Raw genomic sequence first — 14,025 nt, forward strand, 5'->3', positions numbered from 1 at the left:
AACGTGAACGAAAAAATGCGGACACACAAAACACACACACACACACATACATTTTTTCCGAGGTATGCCAAAATGTTCAGAAACCTTCAAAACGTCGAGAAATGCAAAAATTTTCAATTTCGATTTTTGGACGATTACAATAACTTACCTTACGGGAAGTTAAATATATTCATTGTTAAGGTTTTTGATCACTTTTGTTTTTTATTATAGATTTTTATCTATTTGCAGAACCCGTTCGAAAATATAACGTTCATGTAAAAACTATAATACGTTACTATTATAATCAAGTCCTGTACTAAGTCTAGGAAATTGAGAGCATAAAACAACTGGAGCTTATTTGTTTTTTACTATGTTTAAATGTAATATTTTTATTATGTAATAATACTATTCAATGACTTGGAATTGATTACTTCCATCAACTTATTTTTATTGTTTCTTTTTTTTCAGATCATATCGGGATAATGTGCTCAACACCTCATAACATGCTCAAGATGCCTCTCTAACATCGAGAATTTTCTTGAATTTGGCTAAAAATCGACTCGTGGAATGCAGAAGTCGTGTACGGTTGTCATGGATGAAAGACATTCAAACTCAGAGAACTCGGAAAGATGTGATATGGAGATATCTGTTGAAACGACCAATTCTAGAAGCAGATGCTGCTCCTTAACGTGGCGCAGGTTGATATTCTGCATAGATAAAAAGTTATAAAGATCAGCCATTACTGTTAGTGGATAGTGTTTTGTGAAATCCTGTTAAAACAAAGTAATTTATTCATGTTATACAATGCTATCTAAAAGTTTATGAATGTTAAAATGCGGATAATAGTATTAGAATTGTAATAGCCGTGTGCCCAGTATATGTTTATTACTAAGATAAAAATATAATACAATACGTTAAATACACCAGATAATATAAAACATGTTATATACATGTATATGAACAAATGTCTAATAAATGTATAGTTAAAAGTAGGATGTAAAAAGATAGAAAATGCTAGACGCTTTATAAATCTAATAATAAACATTTTTCTATAGCTTATACTAATTACGTAAATTTTATTATATGGTGTGATTTATTAAAGAACATTTAATTAATTGTGAGAAAATACATAAACTATAAGTTCTTCCAACACAAGTGATATAAATTCAAAATTCCAAAATGCTGCCTACAAACGTGATGTCGTTTATGAAGAAGGTAAGATTTTAAATAATGTAACTGTTATTTATGTTAGAACTAATTTATGATAATATTGTTATCGGTTTTGGACAATATCCAATTTGCAGAAATGTTTTTATGATTTGACTTAACGTCTGGCTAGACAGTTACACAAAGTTGCACAATTTCAACGAAGTTCGGTTATATCATAAAATAATAAATTTAAAAAATTTCAAGATATGGTCGGAACCATATTTGTCTTCAAATAATTTCTATGCCAATTTTTATGTATATTATTGTGTAGGATAGGGCAAGGCACAAAAGACCATATTAATTTTTAGCAACTCTACTGTGAAAACTAATCCAACGGCGTCAAACAAATAAGTTGTAATAAAGAAAAAACATTAATCAAACTATGTTTAGTCAAATTTCTAGCTAATTCGTCATTGCAGAACTATGATTTTTGCTAAAATTCGTCTTCTAGTCTTTTTTTGTCTCATAATATTTTGTTTTAAGTTTTAAGGAGTATAAATAATTGCTACACTATAATATATATACATTATATACATCATACACCTTTTTCACAATCATCACACCAATAGTTTTTGGAAATGCTATTATTACAAATAAGATCAATACCTGCGATTTCTATATGAACTACATATTTGACGGACACATTTTTTACTAAGATCAAACTGCATACATCCTTCATATGGAACTTCGTTAGAAGAATTCATCATAGAGTTTGATTTTCTATTTATTTCTTGAAAAATTGCTTTATTTAACTAAATTCACTTTTTCCTTCATGTTTTTACCTTGGTCGTGTTCTTTTTACACTAACCATTTATAAGATATGCTAGCGATAAAACTGAATTTAACTTAAAAATAACAATATATGTTATAAATAATTAAAGAACGAATACATAAAATTATATTTACAAATACTTTTGTTTAAAATTCGACAATGTGACCATTTATCTTCTGGTTGCAAAGTCATCCGATTTCAGGCGATAGACATTATAGTACTATCATTAAAAAAATTCAATTTTTGTTTGTTTTTGAGATGATGAATGTGGTCCTGCTTACTTCCGATTCACTTTACTTGAAATTATTGCGCCAACTCAAAACAGCAACAAAACCGCTCCCAAATATTATATTAATAAATGATATACATAATTTTTTCACATTTACATTACTTCAGTTATATTCATTACTTTATTTCGTCGTCTAAACAATATTTATTAAAATTTGTCGACGTCTTTGAACGGTCAAAATTTCACTGTTATAAATTCAGGAGTCTCTATATAAATGATATAACTCTTCAACGATATAGTGGTTTTCAAAAAATGTAATAAAAGTTTAATAGATTTTTGGAGGAAAATGGTTTCTCGAACGACTTTTAAACATACAGACGACTGTAAACTAAGCTCTTAAACTATGCGTTCAAAAAAGCAGAAATGTGTTGACTAACTGAGAAAAGTTTTTCATTTATGTTTTTTAGGTCAGATACTTTACAAGACACTTGTATATACGAATTATAAAATTTTGTTTAAGATGATGTTATCTGCAAGCTTTTATATTCCATAAGATAATACTTTCGTGCTAAAATCTCATTAAAGGTGAAATAAAATTTCTGAATTAAATTGATAGGTATATTTATGAACAAAAATGTTTGAAAAAACAGATTTTATTGCTGATTCGAAAGATAATTAGTATAATTCCTTACTCAGTCATTAACCACGCATTTATATAATTAAATAGTATATTAAATGAATATAATTAGTAAATTGCGTTCAATATTGATCATAAATTTAATTCATTTCATAGCATTTGCCCTCCGACATTGTTTGTCTATGTAAAATGGCTTTAGATATATGTCTTGACAGACCTTCGTTAATGTATAATATTACACGATCTATCAACATAATGAAACGTCCTTCACCTATATATGTCATCCAATCTCGGGACGCATGAAAACACCTCTCAAGATACTCGCGTTTGTCTCTTCTATTTGAAACACACACACACACACACACATATATATATATATATATATATATATATTTAGTTTAACACTGTATCTAGAAATTAGCTTTATCGCTAATACTTGCTAATACTTTAGTACAAAACATTATATTTTTTATGCAAACATAGATTCGCTGTGAAAGTTGTAAAAAAATTTTTATTGAAAATTTTTATTCTTGTATCAATGACTTATTTAAATAAATTAGATATCATTTGGAAATCGCGCTGATTAGATTTTGACAAACACCGGCCAGGTTGTTCCTTTAAAATAACTTTTTGTTGTTCCTCTACAATATTTTTTTTAATTGTAATGTTTTTCACAAAAGACATGTCTTTTGAAAAATATGAGCCGAATAACATTTTATCTCCAATAGATGGTTGTTGACGTATGAAGAAATTGATGAATGCAAAACTATAAAATTTGAATCTTTAAAGTCTAAAAATTATTTACTATAGCTGCATTCTCAAAATGTGTGCTTATAAATATTTAATTATTAGTTTCAGCTTAGTTTAATGTTTTTTGTTTACGAAGAATGATATTTTATAGTTTATTGAGACGAATTCTTAGTTAAAAGATTATTTTGCCTAAAATCCTTTTTTCACGATCACAAATTGCGCTCTTCAGTTTTGCCATAAAAATATTTGTAATAATCGATTTACCTTTGAAAAAAATGTAGTTTTTTATATTAATTAGATGTTTGAAAAACATTGTTGACTGATATTTACAAATTATTAAGCAACATCAAATAATAATAATACTTAGTGCTCTGTCTGAAGGCAGGTTCATGGCATGCGAGCATCACAAATCGATAATACCTCTTCTCTCCCTTGATTATTATAACCTTATTCAAATTACCAAACTTCTGTTTCGAACAACGTGTAGCGGATAACACATAATGCTAATTTAGGTTTCCATATTTTAAATTTTAAATTATAACACACTGATGATGAGACAAACCTAGCCTCGAAACGTTTGTGAAAATTATTATTTAATAAAATATTGCAAAAAAGAGTGTTGTTTGTTCATATTTCCAAATAAATATATATATATATATATATATATATATATATATATCAGTCTATAACGATATACTAATTAAATATTAAATTATCAAAGTGCTTCACTGGCACTTCCGATGTTTTATAAGAATTCATAAAATACTGAAATTCATGAATATAAATGGTTGAAGCTCTGCAACAGATTGTTGACTTGCACTTTCGTTGGAAGTATTCCAAATATTGAGATTGCTCGTAATCGAGTCGATCCTCTCACAACGGCTGTGTTTTTGAGAGTCAGCATTAACATAAGCAATAACATGAATATCAGCAACCACAGATTCGGATATAATATATCTTGGAAAATTGCCGAGAGATAAAATGAATTCTGTATAGGTACTTGCTATATACTTTTATAGCGTATGTGGTTTGGAAGAACTATTTAATACCTCGGATTTTTTATTTTAAATACTCGGGTTGGCTCGTCAAATTAATTTGACTTTTATTATTGACTTCCAAAGAATAAGGATTTTTTAAACTTTGTCTGCGTTTTCCTAAAAACAGCTAAATCGATTAAGAAAAATTGAAAAGCCATTCCATATAACTCATTATGGAATCTCGTTTATTAGTTTTGCGTAATTATTGGCCAAGCTATTATTTAAAATTAGCAGAAAAGTATTAAAATCGTCCACGTTTTGATAAAAGATTTTAAATGAGAAATGTGCTAAATATTAACTTTACGTAGGGTAAGTTATAGTAATTACACAAAAATCGAAAATGTTTTTTTTAAATCATCGCGTTTCAAAGGTTTCTGAACATTTTGGCAAACTTTATAAAAATGTGGTTCTTTTTGTATAGCGAAGTAAACGCGTTTATGCATCTTATACTGGGTTTTTTGTTTGGGTATATCGGACTCATATCAATATTTCCTGGGTATAATTCCGACTAAAACTTCGCGTATCACTTGTCTCTGATCCCCATGGAAGCCGCCATTTCTGGGGGATGGATCTAGGCAGATATAATTCTCTTTCTGAATTATACTTTTCTTCTAATTAATGCTATCCGCTCAAAATGTTCAAAAATGACCATTCAATTTTTGGGAGGGGCGGAGCGAAATGAATAACCAATTACGAATTTGCAGTTCAGTAGGCATATAGACATATTAAATATGTAGATAAGTAGACAGGTAAACTGGCGGACAGCTAGACAAGCACAAAAGTAGGCAAGTAGTTACGGGATCCATCCCGTACGCATACAACAACATACGACTGCAGACGACCGCAGACGACTGCAGACGACTGTAGACGACTGCAGACGACTGCAGACGACTGCAGACGACCGCAAGAAAGTCGTCACAAGAACGTATAATCAATTGTTACCTATATAAGAGGCGGGATTGATATACTGATATCATTATTATATATCAAACTGACCAGTACACTATTATAAATATATTGTAAAATTAGTGAAATAAAGATTTATTTCTATACCCAAGTATATAATTAAGTTCAAACTTAGACAAGTAGTCACTGAATCAGGTAGACTTTATACAGGTTACAAGTAGACTGCTAGACAGGTAAATCACATGAAATATTTATTGATCAAATCTATTATTATTTACACATATCGAAACATTTATGCAACTTGCATTAAGGCAAAATGCCACTTACAGCTAGTTAAATTTATATAATTTTAACGCGATCTGGATATTAAATTTTTTTGTCTAACTGTGCTAGATTATAAAGATTTACATGTTCGTTGCAGAACATTTCGGTAATAGGAAACATGTTATACACCAAAAATACCTTGTTCAATGTAACTTGATATTAATAAATATCATGTTCGCATCTAAAGTGATACATATTTTGAATATTTCGAAATATTTCGTACATCGCATATGTAACAACTGATAACATATGTATGAATTGGACAAAGTTATACCGTATGTCACATCTGCAGCAACGCTATGCTTCATAAAATAACATTTTGTCGTAGAACAATTTATTTTCCCGCTGTTGCAAGATAAGAAACTACTGCAATTTCAGAACACGGAGATCAGCCAATTACTATATGCTTCAATCGGAGAAGAATAATGTGGAAATGAAGAAAAAACTATTGGTGAATGGTTTGTATCTTTAGGCAAATTGCTGGTACTTTCCGTACCATAATTAAACATTCGAGGGATAAAAATAATTAATCAACAAAAATTATTCAATAATGAATGACAATTATTATAAAATTTTAAAATAAAAAACATAAATGTCATGCATTTATAAGTGTTTATTAAATTGGGCAATTTATTTGTAAATGCTCTAAATTATTTGGCATTTTTGAAAAAAAAAGATTTTTTTGATAATTGTTTTTGAAATTTAATTATTTTTTTAGAATTTGGAAACCTTTTCAAACTTACCAACTTCTGAAAAAACATTTCTTATAATCGTCAAAACAAAGCAAAATATATTTTGAATAATTCTAATCGGTCGATGTCAATACTACATGACCATTTTACACCCTTTCTCTCCGTACCACCGAAACGGCGTAGCTCAATTAAAATTTATGCACACTTTATGTGCATAATGGTTATATAAATTGCACTACTAGGTATCACCAATTTAATCAAAACTAGTGGTGTATAGCATTGTGCATAAAGGAAAATTGCTAGAACTTCCCGCAGCGTAACGAAATGTTCGAGGAATATTCAATGTTTTCAAATAGATTTTTTTCAATACTGTTACAGTGTATAATATTTATGAGAATTATATAAACTGAATTACAAGGTTAAAATTATTTACTTAAAGTATATAAGTGAGTTTTAGAACTTTATCCAGAATTAAAATTAAAATCTGAATTATTTTCGATATTAAAAAAAAAATGAAAAAAAAATAGAAAAAAAATTTCAAAACGTGAAGAAATGTAAAAAATTTCAATTTCGATTTTTGTACGATTACTATAACTTACTCTACGGTAAGTTATTTATCGCATAATCAATGAAAGAATATTACGATTAAAAATATTTAGTGTATGTAATATTTTTTTATATCTTTCCATTATTAATCTAACCTAAATCAGTGGCCGTGGCAAACAAAAAATAAATTATATGATGTATAAAATGTAAATAAATTTTATTTAATTTGCAATTTATTCCTAAAACCTAGTTAATAACTAACTCTAAAATTACAAGTAATGATATTCCAATAAGTCAACACTGTAATATTAATATAAGAGTAAAGTTATTAAATGTATTTAATTTTATATATACAAAATATATTTTTGAATTATTCTATTTTATACTAGAATTTTATATATATACATCAAAATATTTAATTGATAATTTACTAAGTTATTTTTATTTATAATCGGAAATTTTATATTATAGTATTATATTTATTATTTTATTCTCAATACACTTTAATTCAATTTATATTTTAATTAAAATGTTACTTGCTACTATGTATTTTATCTTTATTTAATTTTGAACGAAACTTCTATAAAGCTTGGAACAAACATATTAAAAGTTTTGCTCATAACATGAATAAAATAACAAGGGTTTACAAAATTGTTTTTATAATAAAATTAAATGGGCCATTTTAGGATAAGATAACTCTTTACTTAAAAGAAAATTCTTAACGGTACAGAAAAAAATAAATACGGCTTAAATTATTAATTATGTGTGATACATATAATATAAACTATTGAAGTGAAGATTGAACTATTGAAGTAAAGATATTATTACTGAAAAGACACGTGGAAACCGTAAGATCTTTAAAATCTAGTTAAAGTTCAAAAGAAAATATATTCATTTCATTCATTATAGTATAAAGTCATAAATGTAAGTCATAATTAGAGTTGTCAAGATATAAATTGCAACGGTTTCCAATAACTTGATAATTCGTTTTGCATATTAATCCTTTGAATTTGAAGTATTCTTTATTCATTCAACATAAGTCATATGTTGACCTCTAGCATTAAATTAAATATATTTAGGTATGTTAATGCAACACCATTCATATTAGCAATTTTTTTGTTATATTTTATTTTTCTTACTTAAGACTTCAATGTCTTATTTACAAAATTGATATGTGCGAAAAAAGAAAAAATACAAAAAAATATAATAAATTGAATATAAAATGAAAAAAGTTATAATAAAAATAAAATGAAAACAGTAATACAAAAATAATATTAGCAATGCATCAATATTTTGTCACATTGGATTACAAATCATTTGTGATCTCGCTAATTATTTTGCAGCAAATTGTGACATTACTTAATTTTTACTATTTGTCCATATTTCAAAAGAGATTTTATGTTATTTGTTTTGTGATTTTAAAATTGAGTCATCTTAAAATGATCGAATCATTTGACCCAAAATTAGGATAAATTGTACATATGTGTTATATTTTGGGTGTGTGGCGAAATAATTTGCAATTAGTTTTTATAAAAAATTATTAAATAAAAAACACGAACGGTATTTTTAACATCCATAATCCTGATATCATTCGAGAGTATTGATTAGAAGACTTGTTGAAGATCGGTTATTCCATTTCAAAAAAAAATCTACAGCTTTTTTAACAATTATCACACATGTTATTTGAAAATCAGTCTTGCATTTGTCTGTAGTTAATTATTCAAACCTTATCTATTTTCGCGCATTCTCAATTTGAAGAATGCAAATTTAATTTGAAATACATTTAGGCTTTTAGACATATTTTGTTGATTTTCAAAATTGCTGTTGCAAAACTTTTTGAACGCAATCATCAATATACAATCTCAATAGATTCCAATAGTTAATTTTCCTTGATATGAATTACCGTTTCAACCGTTTCTTTGTAAAACCTGTTGAAGATATAATTTTTAGTTCACGTTATTCTATATCACTTACTATATTTCTTAACCTATAGACAAATTTCAACATTAAAACCTTCCAATAGAGTATTTAGTATAAATTTAAACAGGATGGGCAATGAAGAGATCTAAGCATTTTTTAGAAATGTATATCCACATAAAATATTTTTTTACCCCGGGCGATATAGGAATGTATGAATTTGTTTTGAAGAATTATTTGTTAACTATATTAATTAATATTATGTAAAAAGATAAAAAAGAAATTGCATTCGTAGCTTTGTGATTAATTTACATCAGTTTGAAATATTTTTGAGCAAATATTTTTTGAACCGATTATGCTTAAGTTGCATTTAATATTGTTTTTCTGCGATACTGAAATTATATAGTATCTACTTATTCACTACTAAAACATAGTAAAAACTAGTGGTGTATGGCATCATGCCTTAAGGGAAATTGCTGGAACTTCCCGTACCGTAACGAAATGATCGAGGAATATTAAATGTTTTCAAATAGATTTTTATAAATATTGTAACATTGCCTAATATTTATAAGAATTATATAAACTGAATTGCAAAGTTGAAATTATTTGTTTAAAGTATATTAGAAAGAATTAAAATTAAAATTTGAATTATTTTCAATATACAAAAAAAATTAGAAACAATTTTTTTTCAAAAACAATTATTTTCTTGAAACAAGCAGAAAGTTCTTTGAATAATTCAAATCGGAGGCTTAGTTCTCTCAAAAACTGCAATTTTTGGGAAATTTAGCTCTGTATCTTCAAAATGGCTGGACCTGCCTTTGCTAAGAACTAATCACCTCTTCTTCCAATCTTCAATTTGAATGTTTTTTAGACAATTCAAAACGGATACTACGTTCTTTCAAAAACTTGAATTTTCTGCACTATAGGAATCGAATGTTTTAGAATCATTCAAATCAGTTGATCCATACTACCCTATGGGAAGTTAATAATAACAAAACGAAAACAAAATATAAATTACATGTTTTGTTGGAATGAAAACTTTCCTCATATTATATTGTAAACCTTTCAAAATCATTAAACTATTTAGAACAAAACAAGAAAAGTAGATAAAAAACACACAAAACTATAAACACGTAAGAAATTCATTTGAAATGTCCCTGCTTATTCTGTAGGAAGTATTTGATCTCTTTTAATCTTTTATATGTGGTCAATGAAGAATGTGTACTAACTTTATTTTAACAAAGTGAAACAGAATGGTCATCATGAGTTTTTTATCATGTGTGGGCCTGACTATAAGAAGCACCTTTGAGCAATAGAGCGCCTTTTAACGGCGTATTGCTTAAAGATAAATTGCTTATTAATCAACTTTGATAATTATATTTTGCATAAAATCAATTTTTATAAATTCAATTAACTATTGTCACATGTGTACCGACTGAAATATTATAAATAAGGAATATCGTATTATTATGAATATATGTGTGCAGAATTCAACGCACATACAGAGCGGAAACTCATACTGCTCGCTTATATCACGTTTCACCTGCGTCTCTCCCGAGAGACCGTAGACGTCAGAACACGTAGAGAGTAAAGAGAAATTTATGAAGAGTATCAGCGGACGGCCACGGGCCGATTATTATGTGGCTGTAATTACGAAGCGCTGTGTCTGGCTCAACCCAAATAACATCCAACTGGTGATGTATTACTTTCTGCATTAGACATAATAAATAGTGAATGATTTTTTTTTTTGAAAAACTTGAATTTTGTTTCAGTGAACTGAAAAGGTGGTTTTTGGTTAATAAGAATATGTTTAAGAATATTGATGATTTAGGAAGCTTTTAAACTATTTTAAATTCGATTTTTTAAAAATTTGGAACAATTTTGACATCATCACATAAGGTTTTTTTTATATCTCCGGATGCCAATGCTGACTTGATCGCCTTATTATCCCTGGGAAACAAATTATATTTCATTGTGTGAAGACCGAAGGTAGGAGAGTTGTAGATATGTTATTATCCTCTTTGTTTGGTGCGAATGGTACTACTGCTGACTAGCCCGCTGTGACCCGAGGTCTTGTTCTACTGCATAGGTAGGCCGGTGGAAGGCCGGTGGTCAGAACTAGTTATTGTGCCTGCGATAACTCGAGGTCTAAACTACTGGATAGGTATCAGATAGAGTCCTGTGGTCAGAGCTAGAAAATGTGATAGCCCGCAGTGACCCGAGGTCTGGATAGAAAATTTGTTCATTTTATTGGGCGTACTTAATAAATACGCCAACGTGTAAATCATTTGATCAGGCTAAATAAATATGCTAGAAATCACCATGAACTTCCGGAACATTTAAAAAAATGTAAGTGTAGTATTTTTGAGAAAAAATTACTTTGGATGAAATATATTTGTATTATTATATTCATTCTAAAAATAGTCAAAAACTCTATCTCAGAATATCGTTACTTAGTGTTAATTTCAAGTGTAATTTGTAAATAAATGCGTCGATACGAAAAAATAGGTTAGGAAGGAAATTCATGGTTAATTAAGAAATAATTGTGAACAAAGTTATAATCATATTTGGAGTATAAAATGGAGATTTGTAAATTTTAGAACGGATATAAAATTTTGGTTCCACGAATTATAAATATTCTTAACTGTGACAAAAAATAGATATTTTTCTTATTTATTTCCAAAAACAGCCATAGGCTTGAATCAAATAAAAACCAATAAGTTCTTTATACCATGAACACCAATTAAAGTGTTCTTTGAATCATTCTAATAAGATGATATTTCGATGTTTCTGAACGGCGATCCTCGCCATTTCAATGCATAAATAATCAACTCTTCACATCTAAGTTAAAAACCGAACGCTTTGACTGATTTAATCATTGATACATGAAATAATTGTATTGAAATTACATTACAAAAAAATTTTATAAACCAGTCAAATTACGATGTATGACCACTATAAAAAATTATTGTTTTTGTAAGATATGGACAAACCAATAATCAATTTCCAGTAATAAATTTCTAAATTAAAATGAAAGAAAAGTGATAGTTTATAAAAATTTAGCAACTGTTAATAATTCTAAAAATAAGTTAGATCGTATATTCATAATTTGATTAATTTATTGCACATTATAGGCTAATAAATTTAAGGTAATCTTGATTAATTAGAAGATCGATGTACCAAATAAATAATTACATTTATTATTGCAATTCATAATTCTCTAGATTTAAGTGATGATTGAATTCTATGCTGAATTATTCAATTATTAAATCAAATTATTGTCTTTATATTTAATGAATGTTATGCACTTATATTCATGATCCAACGAGAAAAAGTTTTTGAATGCAAAAGTATTTATTATTAAAACCACTTTCTATATAAATGTACATTTACTGGCTCGAACAAAAGTACAACTATTAATTAATTTCTGGAATTCGTATTATAAACGTGCTGAAGTGATATATAATTTAACTTTATTTTGATATTCGTAATTCCTTATAGCGTCGCAAATTATTATCGCTATTATTTTTAAATGTTTCTAAAAGGGATTATATCAGTGCTATATTTATTTATTTTTATTTATTCATTTATTAATTTTACAAGCCGTCGGTATAATATTAATATTATAATAAGGCTTAAGTCAATATTTTATAGGTTTATATAATTTAATTAATTATTAGCTATTTTATTACTTAATTTATTTACTATAAACTTATTTATATTTACTTAATTATATATATATATATATTTTTCTTTAAATATAACTAGTTTGTTTGTTACAAGTGTTTTTAAAATTTAATAAGTAATTTTAATAAGCTTTACAATACATACTTTTACAATATTAACAAATTTTAGGGTTATTTTATGATATTTTAACAATTAAGTATCTTATATTATTGTAATTATTATATTATTATTATCATTCATCATCTTTATGTTATTGTCAAATATTTTTACATTTTTTTTTTTTATTTTACAAATTTTTAGGTATTTTGATGAAGGAAATTTTTTGTTTCACAATTTTTAAGTGTTTTTAAATATAAGTTTTGGTTAACTAATTATTAAGTATTTTAACAATAACAGTCAAAATAAAAAATTAAAATTTTGTTTCACAATTTTAAGTGTTTTGAATTATAAGTTTTTAGTTAACAATTATTAGGTATTTTAACAATACCAGTCTTATGAAAATAATAATTAAGAAAAAAAAAAAAAAAAAAAAAAAAAAAAATGTTTCTCAAATTTTTTTGTTTTTAAATTGTAAGTGTTTAATTAACTAATTATAAGAATTGTAACAATATAACAATAACAGTTATATAAAACAAAAAAAAAAAGAAAAAACAAACAAAGAAAAGAAAGAAATAATAATAATAATAGTAATTTAGAAGTATTTAGTTTAACGAACGAATTATGTTGTCACGAGCATAGTACACATAGACATGGCTGGTAAGTGACATCAGTTGGTTTGAGCCCGTAGATTCGGAGGGATTTTTTCCATCGTCGATCCATCGATCTTGCTGCTGCTGTAATAGAGAAATTTCTTCGAGCGGGAAAAGTCGCGTTAATGATTAATTGAGATTTTCGGGAAAGTAATTTGAAAAATCGAAATTTAAAAACTCCAGAGGGCTATAAAAAGTTAAATCCTTTAACGCATTACTTAGTACTTTATGAAGTTTCTTGTTATCAAGGGTACGAACACGTAACGGCAGTTTATTCATAAATTGTATACCCATACCGCAGATAGTATTAAAGGAACTGTGTAGTTTATAGGTCTACCTTTAATTATTTTATGTCTCGTATTGTGCTTGGTATTTGACATCGAAGACAATTAAAAGAGTCTGGATTATTTTTATGAAATTAGTGTGACTAGAACAAATTACTCGGTACTGTTAAAATTTTTTGTTCATTGAAGATTACGGCATGATGTCTTGGAGGATAGTGAAAAAATTATTCGAATTGCTCTCTTTTGAAGTTTAAAACTTTAATTAGTTCATTAGAGAAACCCAAAATTGGATACCGTAAGCAATGTG

The 14,025-nt window shown here is 27.2% G+C and overlaps 1 protein-coding gene across 1 annotated transcript in view; it reads left to right on the top strand.

Annotated features, from left to right (window-relative positions):
- Positions 1–1,100: 1,100 nt before the first annotated feature.
- Positions 1,101–14,025, top strand: part of LOC113387711 (regulating synaptic membrane exocytosis protein 1) — a 330,281-nt gene continuing 317,356 nt past the window's right edge. Inside the window, exon 1 of the mRNA XM_026625078.1 lies at positions 1,101–1,194. Coding sequence (XP_026480863.1) covers positions 1,159–1,194 — 36 coding nt within the window. The 5' untranslated portion in view covers positions 1,101–1,158. The remainder of the gene's footprint in view (positions 1,195–14,025) is intronic.

This window comes from Ctenocephalides felis, unplaced genomic scaffold (assembly GCF_003426905.1).
Source record: "Ctenocephalides felis isolate EL2017-DRISC unplaced genomic scaffold, ASM342690v1 CF-g0.4_SCAFFOLD_03572, whole genome shotgun sequence".
In the NCBI taxonomy this organism is placed as follows: domain Eukaryota; kingdom Metazoa; phylum Arthropoda; class Insecta; order Siphonaptera; family Pulicidae; genus Ctenocephalides; species Ctenocephalides felis.